Genomic DNA, 22,912 nt, shown 5'->3' with positions numbered 1-22,912 from the left:
AGACCTGAATGATGGGATACAATATGATAACTGCAACAAGTGATATAGACTACTCTTGAAGCCAGGAAATCTTGGTATGGTCAGACATCTTTTAAAATGACTCGGGAAATTGCTAGTAGGTGGTAGATAGAAAGTGTTCCAACCGGATGCCAGTACTGAGTGGAGTGCCTCAATATTCTGTCCTGGGTCTTTTAGTGTTTATACTGTACGTAAATGTTCTCTTAAGCACAGTAGAGTCCCTAATGTTATTATACGCTGACGACGTAAAGGTCTGGTGGGGAATAACGAGGGACGCAGATGCATGCACACTTCAGACAGACTTAAATATTGTGATTAACTGGCCTAAAGAGTGACTGATACCTATCAACACGGCAAAGCGTGTCTACATGCACTTCGGGAATACAAAAGTGAATATGTACGGCATAGGTGAAGACCCTGGACCCGTGGTTCAGTCTCATAAGGATCTTGGGGTGGGAGTAAGTCATGATCTTAAGACCACGGCCCATTGCCGGGAGGTTGAAGCTAGGGGGTTTAGAAAAATCTGAGCTTTAAGATGAACATCCACTAAGTTAGATACCACCATGTTCACCACAGTATATAGAACCTTAGTGAGAAATAAGCTTGAGATCTGGGTTCAAGTTGCAAGCCTCTGTTTAATAGGTGACTCATTCTGGAAAGAAAACAGAAGGCAGATACCTGTTCAATTCCAGAACTCCTGGATTTACCATGCAAAGAGCGGTGTGGAAATCTAGACCTCTTTACTCTGTCCTATCGCAGATTAAGCTCTGATCTTGATCTGGTTTTGATGTATAGAATACTGAGAAATGACTTAGGATCTAATATTAATTAATTAATTTCAAAGGGTAATCACATATCATTTCGCATGGGTCATGTGTGCATGGTGAGGATAGGATGAATCTGAAAATTGCAGCACAACACACCATATTTTTAGTTGTAAACATTATATATTTAGGGGTAAAATTTGTACAGAAGGAAATGATGGAGAGGGAAGGACAGAATATCTAGTCTGTAACGAAATCAATCACGACAACAACAATAATAATAATCAATATGAACATAGGCGGACTTGGGACATTTAGATGAAAAGAAAGGGAGAAAATAAAATAAACTAGCAGACGAGCAAAATTTCAAAAGTTCTACATTGTTTCGCAGTCAGTTAGATGGATATCGAACCTGGTTTGTATGAATCGTAGGTAATCACGCAGATATTTAATGTGACACAAACTACTATAAAAAATAAAGTCATCAAGAGGACTTTGGAATCAGGTTTTAGTTTCACTGCAACGAGAGTTTACTGGGAGTCTGTTCCACATGGTTGAATAGTGAATAACGAATAAATTCTGACGCTAGTTTTTCGGAACCTATAGAATATTCTCTTGACTGTGCAGATTGTGGGAATATATGGTATAGTGTAGTGCCGTGGTCTCTCCGATTTAACTGTATGAACATAAATCTTCCATTTAACTCCGGTTGAAGATGTAGAAAACATGAATTGTGCATGCTCAACCGTAAGAAGAGGTCATATATGGGTTGCGTTGGACGAATTTGTTTCAAGCATTCGTTTATCCAGACAGATATTCAGAATATAAAGCGGAAGAGCGGGGCAAAGAAGGCGAGTGAGATAATTCGCTGTGGTCAAATGTGACTCAATATTTATAGTCACACAAAGAAAGCTACATACACTTAACGAATAGTGTGAGCAATTAGAAGGCATACACCCGTATAAAAACAGCCAACGTTTATTCACGAATAATTAACAAGGTCAAAATGTGACTAAAGAAGGATGAATAAATCAGTCTGCTCGGAAATACCAATAACTCATGTGGGCTTGGCATAGTACCAGACACTATGAGAATACGAAAGGTTGGATGCCGAGTAACAAGGAATTTCGTTTACATGCCGGCAGATAAAGGCAAATTTTGATTTTTTGTGCCTGATCCAATGAGGTTCTTACTCCATTTGTTAGCATCTTTGATGAGAATCCTTTTTGTCAGAATACTCCAAAACAGCCTTGATAAATATTCTTTGAACACATCCATCTCTCATCAAATCGTTATGTACTCAAGGAGTACCTAGTTTGTCATATGCCCTAGTGTTCTCGTGGCTTTCGGGTTGCCTCATCTGCCAAGGGCGATGGGACAGTGCATGATGGTATTGTTGTGTGCTAGGTTCGAAGAGAATTGTATGCTATATGCATGCATATCCGCTCCTTTATTGTTCCTATATTCCTATACACTTAACAACTGTAAACTAGGACGCCATATTGAAGGATGGGTATGACGTTTTTTGTATGATAATAATCTTTATCCGATGTTATTAAAATTTATACCTATGAATCCAATGAGCCTTCCTATTTCGGATACCTGAAATACTATTTACTCGGAAAAGTTCAGTTTGTTGCTACACCTCAAACCCAAGTCATGAGCAGTGTTGAGGGTTTAAGTACGTGTTTGCGTAGATCCAGATTTACGTTAGGGCTGCGGCCAATATACATTCATTGACAGATCCCACTACACATCTCACTGGTATAATTAGTTTATATCTTCTGAAATGTTGTTTCCTATAGTAAGAGAAACGAATGAATAAACTGCATTTAAATCATCAGAAGAAATGAAAGGTTTATCATGTTGAAAGAGTGGGCATACGCCATTGAGTAAGAGGAGGAAGAGTTATGTGTCAATTATTCTTCCTCGTTTAACCCTACTGGTTACATTCATAGTAAACATCCATAGTGAACAATCTGGCTACGTTCTGCCAACAAGACTCGAACCAGAATGAAAGGGGATTCCGTACGCCAAATGAAGAAAGTTTCAAAAGGAGGTTGTGCGAAACAGTATCGAAGGCCTTAGTACAATCAAATTACAGAGTTATCACTGATTGACCAGCATCTCTGCTCTGAGCAATTATATTTAAAAATTCCAATTGTGATGTGGAGTATGAGCGTCTAGCCCTAAACCTGTGGTGAGATGGGCTAATTAGGCTTGCAGAAAGTAAAAATGACAGTTACTGTTTGTGGATGAATTTTCCCATGATTCTTAATAGCACGGATGTTAATTTGATGTAATCGCTGAAACTCTATCCATACTGTTTGTTTTGTCTTTGCCGCAGTCCAGACTGCCAAATGACTGGAAAGATACAATAATGTGTCCGGTATATAAGGCGGTAACTGAGACTTAGTATCTATCAACCCGTTAGTCTAACCACTGCAGTCATCAAACTAATGGAAAAGATTATTCGGATGGTTTTTATAAACTATGTGGAAGGGCATAATCTTTTATCCGGGGAACAACAAGGTTTTCCGAAAGTCCTATCACGTTTGACAGATCTCATTGCAAGAGGAGATTGGGTTGTAGAAAAAAATTGAAATATTCTTTTGGGTTTAATCACCATAGATCTAAGTAAAGTCTTTGACTGGGTCTTCCATTTGGGTCTTAAATTAAAGCTAGGAAGTTTCGGAATCCTTTGTAAGGTCATAGACTAGATAAATGACTTTCTCAGTGATAGGAGGCAGAGGGTAAGGGTAGATGGGGCTAACTCAGCACGGGGACCTGTAAAAGGTGGAATTCTCCGAGGTACAATCCTTGGTCCACTTCTTTTTATACTTTATGTAAGTGTATTACCGACTGTAGCAAGTCATCCGTTCTACTCTTCGCTGACGACACAAAGATTTGGAGACCTATACGTAATATGTCAGATAGAAAAGTATTACAGTATGATCTTAATTCATTGGTAGCATAGACGGGCCGATGGCCATTAGAACTGAATTCTTACAAAAGTGTGGTGATTTAACTAAATAACTATGATGATTCGTATCATTGCACAGTACGTGGAGTTGTGTTAAATAAAGTAATGGATATTTAAGATCTAGGAGTTATAATAATCAGCGGCCTGAAAACTACGAGCAACTGTTAGGCTGCTGCTGCCAAAGTGCTCAGTGTATTATGGAAAATATTCGTAGGTCTTTTCAGTTTGGGCATAGGGTTAGCGACCCCATCCCGTAGAAAACCAAATCGCTAAAAAAACGCTAACCAGAAAAAATTATTCAAACCATTTAAACTCTGCCCTGGGAGTAGAAGGAATAATTATGACGTCTCATGATGAAAGCTGAGTCCTCTCGGAAGTTATGAGGCCGATGCACCTTCTAACAACCAGAGCGACAATTTTTATAGGTACATGGAATGTCCAGACAATGTAGGAAACCGGAAGAGTCTCCCTAATTACTGCAGAAATGAGAAAATACAACATTGAGGTGCTTGAAATCAGTGAAACACATTGAACGCAGTTTGGACAACAACGACTATCTTCAGGGGAACTTCTGTTATACTCCGGTCATGAAGAAGAAAGTGCCCCACATACACAAGGAGTGGCATTGATGCTGTCCAGAAAAGCACAAAATACACTTATTGGATGGGAATCTCATGGACCAAGGATCATCAAAGCCTCCTTCGAAACAAAGGAAGAGGGCATTACAACGATCGTCATCCAGTGCTATGCGCCTACCAACGACTACGATGAAGACTCTAAAGACCAATTCTACGATATGCTGCAGTCGATCTTCGAGAAGTGCCCAACAAAGAATCTGACCATTCTGATGGGAGATCTCAATGCCAAGGTTGGAATGGACAACACTGGATACGAAGACGTCATGGGACAACATGGACTGGGAGGAAGGAACAAAAATGGTGGGAGATTTGCAAACCTATGTGCCTTCAATAAACTGGTCATAGGTGACACCATATTCCCACACAAAGGCATACACAAAGCCACTTGGATTTCACCGGATCACACTACACAGAATCAAATCGACCATATCTGCATCAACAAAAACTTCAGGAGGACGATGGAGGATGTGAAAACCAGGAGAGGAGCTGATAAAGCCTCAGATCATCATTTGCTGGTCGCCAAGATGAAACTAAAACTCAAGAAGCGGTGGACAACGGCGCGGACAACATCACAAAAGTTTAACACTGCCTTTCTTCGAGATGCTGACAAACTCAACATAGCCCTCAGCAACAGGTTCCAGGCCTTTCATGATCTACTCGATGGAGAGGGAACTACCATGGAGAGCAACTGGTAAGGTATCACGGAGGCAATCATTTGAACATTTCAGGCGGTTCTGGGCCACAAGAAGCACCACCACAATGAATGGCGTTATAACGTATGCCCTCGTAATATATATGAACGTGCAATTAGAGAGAAGTGGATTTATTGATCGGACCAATTATACATAAAATCGTACGAGCAGTCTTGAGTACTATTCGGTCCCGCTATTTGCCTCGCCCAGCCAGTTAAGTCCAGAACACAAATAACAGCCTCGGCAATATGAATCATTATTCACAAGCATACTGGGTCTATATACTAACCAAACAGACCACATTATACCAAAAAATAGAAAAATAACATTTGTACAATAATTGGCCAATGTGGCTGTGGATAGGGGGAAAGTAATCAATAATAATAGTTCAAAGGTCAAAATAAAGGTTATGATAAGAGGAACACGAATACGATTAGGTCAGTTATTTAACAACTATACAATAGGAAATAGGCATATTACATTTGTCCATAAATAGACCTCAGATTTACCATTCATAATTCACCAGGGGATATAACAAATGGATCACTGTTGGTACACTGGATAAGATTGAAGAAAGGAGGAACAAGAAGGCAGCAATCAATATCAGCCGATCAAGAGCAGAAAAAGCCAAGGCACAAGCCGAATACACAGAAGCAAACAGTCAATTGAAGAGGAGCATCAGAGCCGACAAACGTAAATATGTGGACGATTTAGCAATGATAGCGGAAAAGGCTGCAAGAGAGGGAAACATGAGACAACTGTATGACACAACGAAGAAGCTTGCTGGAAATTACCGTAAGCCAGAAAGACCAGTGAAAAGAAAGGAAGGCAAGGTATTTTCCAACATTGAAGAACAACGAAACAGGTGGGTAGAACACTCCAAAGAACTCTTGAATCGACCAGCTCCACTGAAGCCACCCAACATCGAAGCAGCACCCACAGACCTCCCAATCGATGTTGGCCCACCAACAATTGAAGAGATCAGCATAGTCATCAGATAAATCAAGAGCGGCAAAGCAGCAGGACCAGAGAACGTCCAGTCAGAGGGACTGAAAGCGGATGTAGCAGCAACTGCCAAGATACTCCACACCCTCTTCAGTAAGATTTGGGTTGAGGAACAAGTACAAACAGACTGGAAAGAAGGACTTCTGATCAAGATACCAAAGAAAGGCGATCTCAGCAAGTGCGATAACTACAGTGGCATCACTCTTCTCTCAATACCAAGAAAAGTCTTCAACATTGTATTGTTGAACAGGATGAAGGACTCCGTAGACGCCCAACTTCGAGATCACCAGGCTGGATTCCGTAAGGATCGATCGTGTACAGACCAAATCGCAACTCTATGGATCATTGTGGAACAATCAATTGAGTGGAATTCATCACTGTACATCAACTTCATTGACTGCGAGAGAGCATTTGATAGCGTGAACAGGACAACACTAGGGAGGCTTCTTCGACACTACGGCGTGCCTGAGAAGATAGTCGATATCATACGGAATTCCTATAATGAATTAAACTGCAAAATCGTGCATAGAGGACAACTCACTGACTCGTTTGAGGTAAAGACCGGTGTTAGGCAAGGTTGCTTACTCTCGCCTTTTCTCTTTCTCCTGGTGATCGACTGGATCATCAAGACGTCAATATCTGAAGGAAAGCACGGGGTACAGTGCACAGCTAGGACGTAGCTGGATGATCTAGACTTCGCGGATGATCTGGCTCTTCTAACACACACACAACAACAAATGCAGGAGAAAACGACCAGTGTAGCAGCAGCCTCAGAAGCAGTAGGTCAGATAATATCAGCAACAACCTACTGTGAGAGATAACAAACCAGATTCCAGCCGAGGAAGAAATCAGGAAGAAGCGCTGGAAGTGGATAGGGCACACTTTGAGGAAATCACCCAACTGCGTCACAAGACAAGCCCTCACATGGAGTCCTGAAGACCAAAGAACACATTACGCCGAGAAATAGAAACAGACATGAGAAGAATGAACAAAGCCTGGATAGAATTAGAAAAGAAGGCCCAGGACAGAGTGGGTTGTAGAATGCTGGTCGGCGGCCTATGCTCCATTGGGAGTTACAGGCGTAAGTAAAAAGTAAAGTCTTTTCAGTATTTTGACGAAGAAATGTTTAGAGTGTTATACCAGGCTTTCGTGAGACCTCATTCGGAATATGGGATACAAACAGCGAGTCCTTGTCTCAGGTATGGAGCGGATATTCTGGAAGAAATTTCAACAGAGAGGGGCAGAGATGGTGAAAGGTCTCTCTGGTCTATCTTATGAAAGCAGATTGAGACACCCCAACCTATTTCCGTCATCTTACCACAGATTACCGGGTGATCTAATATTGACCTATCGTATACTGAACGAAGATCATAGTATTATTGTGTCTTATCTTCTCCTTCCATCTAGGACTGGTGATCTGAGAGGGCATTCTGAGAAATTTAAAAATCCGAGGTCAAATCGTTTAAGTCCGGGGTTTCGTTCCTTGCACCAAGTAGTGAATTGTTGGAATTTTCTTCCAGAACACGTAATACCATCACCTTCTGTCGATATATTCAAAACGACATTAGACCTCCATATTGTTACAAACTGCAAGGAATAATATAGGTCTATAGACCTATCCGTATTACTGAAGACTGGTATTGTACTTTGAATCATAACTATATTTGGTTTGTTTGGAACTGTCAGTTGGAAGGTCTCCAAAACAGATATTCTATGAGCGGGACTGTCCGTTCGGGGATGTTGCTTGTCATCTATGTCTTGTTTTTATGTTGGACTGGAATAGTTTATTCCAACTTATGCCCAAGGCAGTGTTTGCCGGGATCCTGTTGCGAAGTTGAAGAAAATGATTTCAGATGCTGTCCTTATGCTAATGTATGTTTCAAATGATGTATAATATTCTCCTATGACCCCTCAGGGTGTATGTTGTAGTGATGGCAAAAACTGCTGTCCTCAAGGAACAAAGTGTGACATGGAACTCGGTCAATGCCGTTCTTCTAATGGGGCTGTATTACTCTCCAAACATATGTCAGAGGTAAAAGTCCTTTTTTTTTACATTTTGTTTCTATATGACGTGTAAGTGTTGCTGTGTAAGTAAATCTCTTTAATTTTCCGACCCGTTACTGCCATTTACATAAAGTTCGTTTCTGTCTAGGATTTTCGGCCTGAAGTTTGCTATTTAGAAAGTTAAAGCGAACTTTATACAAGTCTTCTGATGAAGACAAGGCGTCCAAATCTTTGTACTTTCAAAGTTTGACTGCCTTTCCTACAGGGTATTAGGTGGATCACATTTTAATAGGCCTTGTGAGATTTGCGCTAAGATTTTCTCCATTCAATGATTTTGTTGTAGCACAAAATGAATTATGGCTCCCCTTACTTTCGCCAATTTTGGTGCGTAAAAATGAAATAATCAATCCCACCAAACATTAAGTACAAGAGAAACAAATATAAACGTCCTTATGATAATCAGGGTCCAGGGCTGCTAGTGAATTCTATCCAGATGTTTGGTAACTTCGGTCAACAATTTCGGAAGGTTATACTTTAGTTATGACTGACTGAGCCGCCTTTTGGTGGCATAGTGTTATCACAAGACTTTCAGGTTCCACTTCTTAAACATGAGCAGAATGCCTTTAATCCGCATCGTGTACAGTAAGGTTGTTGTAAGATTCGTTGTAGGACTCGTATCCTAGTGATATAAAATCAGACTAAAAACAAAGTTATAACTTTCCTCTCTATGCTTGAATTCGACTAGTAGTAATGTAAACCAACTAAAGTTCACTTAAAGAGGCCTCGGCATTATTCCATGCTAAAAGACTATGTGATATGTCACAGTAATTTTTTACTTGCCAAACAATCTAGTCTCTTTTGAATTGGTTTTGGCTTGGAATCAGTAAAATACAGCATCGTACAGTTGTAATTCCTAGGAATACCCAGTAAACAGAGTTGGGCAAAATCTCATTATGTAGTAATACTATGCGAGTATTCAGTAACCATAACCAATTTTGATGACTTGGAGTTTTGATTTTTATCATCCATTCCGGAAGAATTCTTGTGCAGATATTCAGATTACTGAGTAAATATCACTGAAACTAATAAAATATATCGGTGGTACTTGTCAATTTTTATTACTTATGGAGTCGATGAGTTCAAGTTTTGAAGTCTTATATATTTGTTGTGATACATTAGTACTGAAAAACTGGAGAAAAATACAAGTTTCCACTTGTTCTTACGATTTATCCCAAAGAAGTAAGCGTAAATTCTTAGGTGATAATAAAGTTACTTTCTACTCATATGAACCAATTATTGGTCACTGGCTACCATACGACTGTATCTCCTGACGTTGCCTCAGACCTATAGGTTGAGGGCCGCGGGTGTGCCCCCCCAAATACCACCTGCCTTGGTCTGGGCACTCGCTAAAACCGGACAACTATCCTTAAAGACTCTGGAGTTAATCCATCTGGCCCAGCTGCTCTCCCTCATTGCAGATTGGCTATAGCTTTTTGAAATTTAATTAAAGTCGGAAGGCCTATTTTAATGTTCCATTCAGGCAGTTTGGAAATGGTGGGTAGCTGCAGAGTAGCTGAAAGACTAGCTGAACTGTTTCCTAGTGTTCTTCTAATCGTTCTAAACGTCTGGATTAAGAGCAGATAAGAGTGTCGTCTTTTTTTGAGATTGTCTCACACTTAGTTTCGTAATTCCAGTTATTTTAATCATTCTAAAAAGTTGTCTTGTGTTACCTGCAGTTACTGCATTTCCCATCTCTTTTACTTTCGTTGCCCACCACTGCTCACAGTCGTCCCTCAGACTTTTGGTTAACCTAGATCTGATTTGTTTTCGTTCCTCGTAACCCTTTGATTCAAATCACTAGTAGATGTCGCTGCTGTTTTCACAGCTGTCTGTTTATATTTTCAATCAACATCTGGGTCAACATCGTTTTTAAAATTGCTCAAGTGTGACTTCAGCTGTTCATGGAATTTACCTTTGGCTTTCTCATCGCTGAGTTCAAACCTAACGGGGCTTAACGTAGTTTTCCTGCGTCCAGAGAGGCGCGAGCACATGCGTGCTCGTATTAGAGCGTGGCCGAAGTTCAAACAGGTATTTCAGAACGAGCAACAGTTTTTTATTGAACCTCTCCAACGATGAATGATGACAATATGGTCTATTTGAGTCTATCGTTGGTTTGGTGAATGGGGTCTCCATTTTAGACGTTGTCTCACCTTATGTCCAAAATTAGTGTTTGCCAAAAATAGGCGATTGTCTGAGCACAGTTGCAACAGATTGTCACTATTATCTCTTTGCTGAGCCAGAATACCGAAATACCCATCTAAATGTCTCTGTTATGTCTAAGTTACCTACTTGGACATTAAAGTCACCTGCTATAAGTGTCTAACTTTTTGGAGCAGTTCAGTAAGCTTTCTGAAAAGAAATTACCTTTCACTTCTTCCGGGCTGAAGTTAGTGGAAACGTAGGCAGAAATGACAAAAGGGCAACGATATGTGTCAATATCCTTCCGATTTCTTACGGAACCGTTTAGCTGAACAGCATATAGGTGACTGTTATCAGGGATCCATTTTAATAGGGCTTGTTCTGCCCTGATACTTAGTATCATGCCTACACCCACCAGTTCACGAGAACTAGCCATCGGGTCGCCAGATAAACGGAGGGTGTATCTCATCGGCTCCCCGTTTTGGCGAGGTGAGGTCAAGTAAATGCCACACTAGGATCTTGTATGTGTTTCGGAGACGCAGCATACGTTGATGGTACGAAATTTTAGGGACCTAGCCAAGGAAGCTTGCTGATCAATTTGACATAGGGTATGTACGTTGAAGGCTCCAATGTGTAGTTTGGTGCTGCGTTTCAGCACATCTGAGACAGTATTTCGCGCACTAGAATCATTGGTATGAGAAATAATAGGAATTGAAGAGGGAGATTCATTATGAATACAGTGTTCTTGAGTGCTGTTAGAGGTATGATGGCGGTTATTACTTCCTAGTTGCTCACACCGTGAAAGGGTTCTTCTAGAAGTACTTGGAAACGAAATCGAATTATAGTCACACCTCTGTACAGTCAGCAGTATGACTTTGCCCTCCGGTCTTGGGTTTGCTGCTCTTAGTCTTACCACAATTGTTCCAACCAGTATGGCTCGATTGGTTCATTACGGTAAGCAAGCCCAACCACCACGTCAAAATGGAAGCAACGTTCGGGACCGCGCATCATGTGTAGAGAGTGGTTCTTCATATATGTCTCGTCTATATTTTAGTATCATGAATTCTAAACTCTTATTAAATATGATAGTTTGCATCTAGGGTACTTGACTGTTCGTTTATTTTAGATTTTCATTCATTTTCAGAAAGTAATTGGTGATTTGAAAACTAGTGCTTTGGATGTGGTGCTTAGGAGACTATCAGCAAACTATATTATGTGCCCCGACCGCCTGTCGGTATGCCAGGATAACACTACATGTTGCCCAATGTCAGGTGAGATATGGGGTTGTTGCCAACATGCCAATGTAAGTTACTTTACGAAGATACCTCGTATTATTTTTGTTATTACATTATCGCTTTATCGGTTCACTTATAAATAGTATTCTAGAAGCCCAGATAAATTATTCTCTGGTACCCATATTTTTTTGAACAAACATTAAATCTGGTTTATATCGGAATACTAGTTGTTGTTCCTCCATCCTGTAAAACCTTGTGTGACATTTCCACAGCTACTTGAATTTTGGCGAGTCCCATCGACCTTTTCTTTGTTTTATAACTCCTTAAGCCTATCCATAATTATTACTGTTAAGAGAAACAGAATATTGATTTTTGGATTGATCCGTGTTATAAGTCAGAAATAGTGAATTTCACGTCGATTTTTTCTTAAGTACTACAGAATATTGACAAACTTTTCCATTAATAATGCCTGACGCGACATGTAAACTGCACCCTAGATAGACGATTGAATTTGGATAAAAAAAAACCTAACTCGAAATTGCCACTAGATTACTTAATTGACAAAGTCAGCCTGAAACAACAAGATCAGTGCCGAAGAAGTGATGTTCAGACCCCAAGAAGATGGCCTTTCCCTCAATGCCTTCAGTTAAATCCAATCAAGACTTACCTTTCATGAGGGTAAGGTGATATAACGAGTCAGTCAGAAGTATCCAAATGAAAAAGTCACTTGAGGACAATCAGAGATGGCCTAAAGGACAACTGCATATCATTGGTTAAGAAATGGATTCATTTTCTAAGGGGTAGAAAGGTATATACCTATATAAATAAGTATTTATGCCCTTGGTAAATAAGTTCCATTGTTTATGCCTTAAAATAAGTCACTCAAACTCTGATGAGTTTTTTGTTTTATTCATAGGCTATCTGCTGTCCAGATGGAGAACATTGTTGTCCTCATGGTTCAGTCTGCGATATGGTGAATCATTCATGTAAACCAGCTAAGTCCAATGAAATCCCAGAGATGAAAGAATCTTTCCCCACCTTACATCTTGTATCAGCATCAGCTCCTGCACGTCTGAACCCAAATGTTAAACCATCTAAAGCAAGCAGGAGAAAAAATATTCATCAACCGTCAGCCAAGTATTTACTAGCTTATTCTGGTGTTGTATGTCCAGATCCATTATATGAATGTCCAGATAATACAACTTGTTGCTCTAGTTCAGATGAAAAATGGGCATGTTGCCCTATTCCTCAAGTAAGTTTTCTGATATTATCCATGAATTTATAATTCTACATTGTTATTTATCTTAAAAAGAATTTTCTACATTTCACAGTAACATCCCTTTTTGATTAAGATCTCTCACCATCATATCGCTGATTAAGATGTAAAGGGTTTTTCAGGTTACTTAATATTTACTCAATTTTTACGTAGAATTAGAGATTCGGATTTGAGACCTATAGTATTTAAGATATACTTATAAGACTGGAGTGTTGAATAAATTAGCCTAATGACATAATTCCATACTTCATTAATAACATTTTAAATCAGTTCTATTGGGTTACATTGGATGATGGATGTTGGCTATCCAGTAGTGACCTACTAAAGATTTTTGTTTCATATATTAACAAACGATCATAATGGAATATTTAACACCAAAATACGTTGGTTCAAGTGACTGCGTCGCTCCTGACCTTTGCTGCCACCTTGAAGTGGTTATCGGGTTTGCCTATCGTGATGAACCAATCAAGGTACACTGGCTGGAACAGTTGTTCTTCAAGGTCCTATCATACCAGACAGGTCGGTTGAAGATTGGTAAGATTGAGAGCAGCAAACCCAAGACCGGAGGGCAAAAAGTCATACTGCTGACTGTACGGAGTTGTGACGGCAGTAAACTGTTTCCCTCAGACAACCATCATAACAGCGATGCTGCCTTCCCACAAGGAGGGTTGGGGTTAGAAAAGGTCGACCGTAAAAACACACACCTCACCTTATCCTACGGATTCCCGTTTCCTGCGGTAAGGTCCCAACAAGTACGGAGCTAACAAGAAGATTACTCACAAAAACGTCGTGTGTGATCGACCTCAAGCAGTTGTCCTTTGTACACTGTGGTCACACTCTCAGGTGACTGAGACCAACTTTAACCGAATTCCCTTTTCAATTACCTCTAGAAGAACCCTTTCACGGTGTGGTCAACCGGGAAGTGAAAACCGCCCTCATACCTCTAATAGCACTCAAGACTGCGTCGCCTCAACAAGAAACTCACAAAACCGAAAGTAAACAGTGTGAAAATAACCATCCAATATACACTTGTTTATGTCACATTGTGGGTATTTTAAACATAGCAATAAAGCTTCTACTCTTAAGAGTTTTGTTTAGATTTCTAAGCCTCATGATAAAAAAATGTTGTGGATGACTTCATTAAACATATTGAACCAAATATGGTAGTTGACAACTTTCAATTGTCAGGGGGAGGGTGGTTAACACTGTGTTATACGAAATACGATTATGATATCACAATTGATTGATCACTGGGTGGTGATCAATATCATGCGTGTCAAGTCCGTTTTAGTGCTGATCGAATGCTATCGATCAAGTTGCAATGTGGCCACTAGTCTAGGTGGCTCTACACTGCGTGCACTATGTTGAGATAAGATGTTGGTTGGAGGTGGTCTCTGACTGTGAAGCTGGGTGACACGGGATCGAATCCGTCAGGGAGCACCAGTTCCCTCAAGATTACAGGTACACCTTGCAGACAAGTGCCAAGTAGCATGATTATGATATATTATCCAATTCACCTGTTATCGATTAGCTAGCATTTTGTTACTCCTAACACTACTGTTTATCATGCTTTGTCATTGTCCGTTTGAATTGGAACGATAGATATTTTGCGTTTTCAATATCTTATTTAATCTTATTCATAACCAACATAATTTGGTATGTTGTGTAGACTACCACTTTTGCAGTACGAATGTAATTTAGTGAATGACCTTAAAAACTGATCACAAGTTTTGATTGAATGTAAAATAATTCCTAATCAAAACATAACGTAAATATTACGAACTACTTACCAAACAATTTTATTTCTACATTCCTTGTTCACCATTTCTTTCATCTATTCCTTATACCTACATTTAGTTAAGTCATTGTGATATTCTTTTCTTCCTATGATGTAGACTGTCTCCTTTCTTGGTGTTTCCGACAAAGCTTTACATAAGTCCCTTGAACAGCTGCACAGTAATAAAAATAGTTCATATTCTGTTGCAAATTTTAATTTGACTTGGGTGCGCTTATCAATATTGAATGGCACACAATTGTGTCCAGATGCAAAGTCTCGTTGTAGCGATGAACAAACATGTTGCAAATTAAAAACTGGAGAGTGGGGTTGTTGCCCTGTGAAAAATGTGAGTAACTTACTGAAATGTTTAGAATTAGTGAGATTCTGCTGAACATTCAATAGGTTTGACTTGTTTTTTTCTGTCACATTATCTTATAGTGAATAAAACTTAACGACTTATGTTAGACCTATCATTGGTAACTTGTGAATCCATACCAGGTATTTTTTTGATACTAGTTTCCTGTTTAAGAGATAGTAGTCCGATATTTCAGGTTTGAATCCTTAATCCTGTAAAAGTACAACCAAAAATGTTTTTGTCACATTCTTCTTAGGTTATCAGTATCTCACAAAACCTGTTTGAAAATACAAGTAGACCATTACTCCTAAGCTTACAAAATGTGCCCGGATTGAGTATCTAGCATTGATAAGATTTATAACGAGATCGTACATCGTTGTAACTTATAGGTAGACATAATTAACACACGATACTTAGTTTGTCAGTGTTGGTGGATAAATTTCAAGAATACTAAATTATGTAAAAAATATTAAACATAAACGAATGTTCTGAATTATATCTACTGACGTTCCAATATCGACTGAAATACTGACTGAGAATTGTAAATCATTAGCCATCTGAATTGATCGATGAGCGCCCAATGTAGAACATCCCAGTCCTTTTCAACACATTGCCTTTACATAATTAGTTAGGGATAAAAATGACCTATGTTTTTAATTTTGGTCAATATAGGTTATTGCAAAATGTCATAATTAGACTATCAAACTCATTTATCAGTTAGTTTTAAGCAAATTGTGGCCTGATACATTTGTATATCGATTCAAGTTACCATACCATATCAATACAGGGGTATGAAATAATTAAGACGAATAATTAAGTATTAGAAGTAGTGACAGTATCGGTAGTAGTAGTAGTAGAAAAGATTAAATATAGATAATATGGTTGGGGAATAATAAATAATTCTACAGGATGAAAAGTATAAGTTAATTTAAAACTCAAGATCTAAAAGAAAACAGGATAGATTCATCAATCTCGTTGCGAGCGATTCTGAACAATTTCACTCAACGTCGCTAATCATTGGTTACGATCATCGGGAAGATACCAATCAGTTAATCTTTACCTACCTATATGGCTCAGTCCAACAATCAATGGCTTCATAGACTGATGCCACGTTTTGAAAGGGTGCGCCTAGGTATCTTTTAACTTGCTCTTACATCATCCAACATTGTATATTGAAGTAGGCAGTAGTTGGAGATACATAACACGTCGAAATCACCTCAGTCGATAAACATTCACTACCTCATCCATCAACTGATTTACCATCATTACCTAGTACTCTCTGATCAACCTCAGGATTGCTCACTCGGTTGTCCCAACGTACGTGAGGAGTGATTTAAAGGCATCTCTGATTAATCACTAGTAAGCTAAGAATATCGACCACGTTTCACAGCCATAGAGTATAACAAACTGAATAGCTTTTCAATATAATCATCTTTCAGTTAACAGATAGACATCTCACCTATGCAACAGGTAAAACCCTTATTATTTAATTGGTTTCAGACGTCATATTTTCTTACTAAAATTCTAAGAAAATTATTCTTATCACGTAATTATATAATGAATGACAATCATAATATCTTAATTTGAGAAAGGCATCATCACGATCTGACCGTCTATCTTGTAATACCTGCCTTCTCTTTCTATACAAGTTATCAGTTAAAGAGATACTGTTTATAATCTCTTCAGGTAACTAGTCTTCACACTGAATATTCATACCATTCTGCCTCGGTCTTATTAAAAGTCAGGGTCAACTTTTTGTTTCTTGTGGACCTTTGTTTTTCTGTGACATAAGGAAAAGTCATTCTAGAAATATATCAAATAATAAGTTATGGGGGATGTGTTGTTAGTCATATGAATCAGAGAAAGTTAGCTTGATTGATTATTGTATCACTGAGTCTTTGTTTCGTTCGCAGATCTTTATTTAAACACATAAATATTGGTATAAAGGGGCACCAGCTACATATGCGCCACACAAATCTCATTTGATTCGTGTGAGGGCTGTGATACTGCCCGAGTGCCCAAACCAAAGCAGGTGGTTCCCTTAGGAGGCCACACCGCGAGCCTTCGACCTAAAGGTCTGATCCACAAAGCAGTGGAGCATCGTGAGGAGATGCAGTCCCATGGTAGCCGGTGACCAACAATTGATTCATACGCCATTTGTTCCCTCAGGATCCTGGAGCCAGCCCATGTGCATCATTGGTTTAGAATCAGGGTTTTCCAACTCCCCAAGGTGAACTCTCCGTGTCCACCAACCCGGTCAGAGCACCGTACATTCGCTTTTCGTCCACTCAATTTCGTAAACAACAGTAATGCTATGAGAAGGCATTGAGTAGGACTTCCCTGACAGAGGCTATATACGCGTAGCCATGTGAGAGTATTTGGAGAAGGAGAGCGGACTCTCTTCACTCTCGACCGTACCATGGCAATCGGGGGGGGTGTTCGCAGATCTGAGTGATCTCATAATCTCTTCAAACATAAGCAGTTACATTCTTATAGAATTTAATCTATGGGAATGATAAATATAGTTCGTTACATATATAAATGATGTATATATCAAAGGTCAATTAATTTTAAGTGTTACTTAGTATCTAAAATAATCAAGTATAATGAATGAATTAAAACATGGTGTGATGAATTTTTTTTGTTTGGTGAATGGTTACTTTGGTTTCAAATATTTTATCTATTTCAATATAAGATGGCGTTTTGTCCTATTAGGTGGCAAGTTTTAAGAATTAAAAAAAAACAAAAAAAATCATATTTCAGTGTATAATATTGCGTGATTTCATTCCATAATAACGGACAATTTTTAGCTAAGCTGTTGTGTTTTTGTATTTTTGTTGTTGTTGGTAATTCACTAATCAGAAGGGGTTTTGTGGAGATTGGTTGGAGTTAGACATAAACACCATCGGATGCCGGCTCAAATGGTCTATCGGTTAAGTGCTCTGGCGCGAGACTGGTAGGTCCTGGGTTCGAATCTCCGGAGGCGGGGTCGTGGATGTGCACTGCTGGGGAGTTCCACAGTAGAACGAAACGGTTGTCCAGTGCTTCCAGGTTTTTCATGGTGGTCTAGCCTCAATTGATTCACTCTTGCAACTATGAAAATTCACTAATCGTCTATTATTTAGTCTTGGATTTAAAGGAAAAACTTCAATTAAAGGAGTTCTAAGCCTTAGTGTCATGATTGATTTCTTTTATTACGAATCAGTTACTCTTAATGCTTAGTATTCTTGGATATTACTTCACTTGAGAAGTCCCCAAATCAGAACACGGTTGAACAGGAACGTAATTATATTGCAAATAACAAGGTTAGATGGAAGTAGGCATTACTATAAGAAAAATGTTAGTATATTTATAAGTTCTACATGAGAAGCTTCTAGAGTCTTGAAGTATCCGCTAGCTGTGATTGGTTAAGAAATAATCAATCACTGTGCCGCAACATAATTCTACACAGAACATGCCTTAATCCCATTTGTATATAGCCTCTGCCAGGGAAGTCCTACTCACTGCCTTCTCGTGGCATGACTGTTGTTTACGAAATTGATAGGACGAAAAACGAATATCCGGCGCTTTAATCGGGTTAGTGGATACGGAAAGTCCACCTAGGAGAGTTGGAAAACCCTCATTCCAAACCAATGGTGCACATGGGCTTCAGTATCCGGAGGGAGCAAATGGCCTATGAATCAATCGTTGGTCTCCGGCTACCATGGGACTGCATCTCCTCACGATGCTCCACTGCCTTATGGATCAGACCATTAGGTCAAAGGATCCGGGTGTGGCTCCCTAAGAAAACCAGCTGCTTCGGTTTGGATACCCTGGCAGTATCACAGCCCTCACACGAATCAAATGAGATTTGTGTGGCGCATATGTATCTGGTGCTACCTTGTACCAATATTTGTGTCTTTAAATAAATAAATCTTAAGTTTGTAGACGTTAATAATGTCATTTGAGCTAATAGTGTGTAAATCAGAAATATAACCTATTATGAAAACAATTTTCATATAAGCAAAGCCTAATGTCTTACAAATTAAACTGAATGAAATGCTTTCCTTAAATTCCTTGTATTATCCATCGAATAAGCAAATCTAATGTTTTAATTCCTAATATATAATGTTTAATTGACGTTAATGAGTTGTAGACATTCAAAGTGTTTCTTTTCCTGAATATGTACAAAATATTGTAAAAGCTCTGTACACAATCACTTCAAACAGAATGAAGGTATATTAATCATGGAGAGAGCAAATGAAATTACAAAGAATTTTCTACTTAAAGTATTAACCAATGGATTTTTATCATCAGAAGGGGTTTGTAGAAATTTCAGTATTTTCATAATTGAAATCATGAGTCAATTGAAGCTAGACCACCATGAAAGACCTGGAAGCACTGGACGACCGTTTCGTCCTATTTTGGGACTCCTCAGTGGCAGTGGGAATCCACGATCCCACCTCGCGAGCGGGATTCGAACCCAGGACCTACCAGTCTCGCGCCAGAGCACTTAAACGATAGACCACTGAGCCACCATCCAACGTTGTTAATGTCTAACTTTTTTTTTATCAATTTTTATCAATATTATCTTTTGATTCTATCCTTTAGGCTGTATGTTGCAGTGATGGAGAACACTGTTGTCCTAATGGTTATACATGCGATTTATCTGTGGGAGAGTGTATAAAAAATTCTCACTCATCAAATGAATCGAAAAAGTTTTCATCGAATACTATTCTATCATCATTGCCAATCAAAATTGGAAGCAATGCTCTTTGTCCTGACAGTGATGTTTATTGTTCAGATAATTCAACTTGTTGTGAACATGACAAGAAATGGGGTTGTTGCTTGTTCCCAAATGTATGTTTATTGTTTTAAAATTGATAAATATTCTGCTGCTTAAATCTCTAGATTTTAAATTCAACCCTTTAAGTTAACTCAGATCATTATTTTTCTAGCGATGAACCCTGATTATTGGAGGTTTAGTCGTGTTGATCATTAGAGACAGATGTTCCCAATGTTTGCACATTATCTCGAAATGTCTGAAGTTAGACACGTAAACCATTGAATCCTTCCTCAGTGGTCCAAATTTTTAGTGCTTGCTGTGGAACCCAATAGCTCTAGGTTCGATTCCTGGTGGAATCGTGGATGCCCACTACCATTGAGGATTTCAACACTAGGACGGAATAGTTGTATAGTACTTCTAGGATTTCAGCAATCGTCTAATTAAGACTAATCAACTAAAGTACTCAAACAGGTTAGATTATAAACAAAAAATGACTCAAAATTGGATGTTAATATGTATGAAGTTGAATGATGTGATTTGCATGCAATTAACTTACATCACTCGAAGCTATCGCAACTTCAAATAGTAGTTGTCTAGTTATTTCCCTAGAGGCTTTAGCTAAGGATTGCAAATCAGTTCAACCAATAAACGTTAAACTATATGAATGGTTTCCTGTTTAATTTGTAAATAGTTATTCAATCAATCTACGATAAACAGAATAGTAAGACTTCATAGAGATAAGATAGTAGTTTAAAATGTGTATTATCTGGCTATCATATTTTACGAATAACATAATAAACAGACATTAACTAAATAACCGTTACTCTTGTAATGTTGATAATGCTAATTAATGTCTTTGACGAAGGTAAACCACGCAAACAGCGTTATACTGTCGATGATACAGGAGAGCAAGGTGTATATCATGGTATCTATATTGAGAATGCTAATTTAAACCTCTTTTACATGTTAGACACTTTTTAAATTTTCTTTATCTTACTAGACTTGGGGTTTTAATTAACAATATCGGCGAGACTATAATTTATAGACAAATCAATCAGATTTAAGATAACAGGTCTTGAATTTCGGCACGAAATTCATTCATCTGTTTGGCTAAATATTATTTCGGCGTTATAGATGATGTCACTTCATGATGAAAACCCTAAATCTAATTCCTAACCCTAACCATCAGCTGTAAATCATAATTATAATTCCTCACACTGGTTTATACCCTTCATTCGGTCCTAGTTATTATTAGATGGACACTCTTAAGGTCCTACTAGCGTCACTCAAAGGTCGTCCATAAATTATAGTCTCATCACAATATCATCTATGCGTTTCACTACGTAATAATGTAATTCAATAATTACCCATTGGAGTTGTTTGTTCTCAACTCGAAGTTCTATCTATCTTTTTTAAAGTTTTTAACGCAACCTAATTGATTCCTTAAACTTACATCTGTTCCTACATACATCCTTTCTACTTGTTCTTTCTCATTTTTAAAGGCAGTCTGTTGTTCAGATGGTATTCATTGTTGTCCACAAAATACAATTTGTGATGTACAAGAAGAAATGTGTATTAGTAAATCAGGTGATATGATCACTAAACTGCAATTAAAATCTACACCTAAACTTCATTCATTCAAATCTAATTCACGTATTAATATTTGTTCTGATATGAAGTCAGTTTGTATTAATGGTACATGTTGTTCCAATGTAAATGATCCATTATCAACACTTTGTTGTCCTTATGAAAATGTATGTTTTTAAAAGTTTGTTTATTGTTATGTGTTTATTTATTTATTTATTTAAACACATAGATATTGGTACAAACGGGGCACCAGATATATATGCACCACACAAATCTCATTTGATTTGTGTGAGGGCTGTGATACTGCCCGGGTACCTAAACCGAAGCAGGTGGTTTTATCATGGGGCCACATCCAGAGTCTTTGACCTAAAGATCTGATCTACAAGGCAGTGGGGCATCGTGAGGAGATGCAGTCCCATGGTAGCCGGTGACCAACAATTGATTCATACGCCATTTGTTCCCTCAGGATACTGGAGCCAGCCCATGTGCACCATTGATTTGGAATGAGGGTTTTCCAACTCTCCTAGGTGAACTTTCCGTGTCCACCAACCCGATTAAAGCACCGTACATTCGCTTTTCGTCCACTCAATTTCGTATACAACACCGTGGCCACGAGAAGGCAGTGAGTAGGACTTCCCTGTTAGAGGCTATATACGTGTGGTCATGTGGGAGCATTTGTAGAAGGAGAGCTGACTCTCCCCACTTTCGGCCGTACCAGGGCATTTGGGGGCAAAGCCCGCTACGTGTTATATTTTAATATTCTACTTGCATTGTTTTCTTTTTTTTCTTTCTGAGATGGACGGTTTTTGTTAAATAAACGGTACTATAAGTTTTAGAATTAATAAAAATGGTGGGTAACAGTAAGATTCAGCAATCACTTTTCGTTCTATTTTGAACTTATCATCTGAATATATCTGCATCTTATCATCGATGTTGAGCGTGCCATGTAATTTTATAACACTATCCGTTCTTAGTTAGAAAGTGAAGTCAGTCACAACGTAGAACTTCGTACGTACGTACATCAGTTCAAGTTGCCATACCACATTAGCACAGAGATGCAGTTGTCGTTTCAAATCCCATAGTGGTAGAAGTAGTAAGAGTATAAACAGTAATGTGAAAGATTAAGGTTTGAAGATGTTATTGAAGGAGTATAATCCAATGAAACAAATTTGGAAAGAGAAAAATGATAGAAACATGAAGAATTCAGAAGATTAGAATTTAGCAGAAAATGAAGTGTCTTTTATGTATTTATTGATTTAAACATATAAACACTGGTACAAGAAAGTGATAAATATATACGCTCCATACTTCGTCATTCGATTTGTGTGTGAGAGCTCGAATACTGCGTGAAAACCCCCGAACTGATGTACGTAAACAGTTGGTGACTGTCGTACTCCGTCATGCTTTACTGTGTTTTTAGACAATCAGTTAGTAGTCAGTCTATTTATATTCCATTGTTATCATTATTTTATTATTAATTAGGTCAATATTCAAGACTAAGTCGACACCATAAGTTGATAATTCCCGAAAAAATTGAAAAATGTACTTTGAAGTTGTTTATTTAATTTTTTAAAAAAACGTATTTCAGTAGTATATGTATTCATAACGACGTGA

General features: G+C 38.5%; 1 protein-coding gene across 3 annotated transcripts in view; it reads left to right on the top strand.

The window, feature by feature from the left end:
• Window positions 1-7,813: 7,813 nt before the first annotated feature.
• Window positions 7,814-22,912, top strand: part of Smp_170550.1 (putative granulin) — a gene marked incomplete at both ends in the record, with an annotated part of 29,403 nt that continues 14,304 nt past the window's right edge. The window contains 7 exons of one of the 3 annotated variants that reach the window (XM_018794357.1): window positions 7,814-7,972; window positions 8,016-8,132; window positions 11,448-11,606; window positions 12,455-12,790; window positions 14,710-14,937; window positions 19,537-19,785; window positions 21,214-21,465. In XM_018794357.1, coding sequence (XP_018648778.1) covers window positions 7,814-7,972; window positions 8,016-8,132; window positions 11,448-11,606; window positions 12,455-12,790; window positions 14,710-14,937; window positions 19,537-19,785; window positions 21,214-21,465 — 1,500 coding nt within the window. Of the gene's footprint in view, window positions 7,973-8,015; window positions 8,133-11,429; window positions 11,607-12,454; window positions 12,791-14,709; window positions 14,938-19,536; window positions 19,786-21,213; window positions 21,466-22,912 lie in introns of all 3 variants that reach the window. The other 2 variants (XM_018794358.1, XM_018794356.1) reach the window with 2 other exon arrangements.

This window comes from Schistosoma mansoni, chromosome 1 (genome assembly GCF_000237925.1).
Source record: "Schistosoma mansoni strain Puerto Rico chromosome 1, complete genome".
Lineage (NCBI taxonomy): Eukaryota > Metazoa > Platyhelminthes > Trematoda > Strigeidida > Schistosomatidae > Schistosoma > Schistosoma mansoni.
Note: the sequence above shows the minus strand (reverse complement) of the source record. Positions and strands in the feature narration are given on the sequence as shown.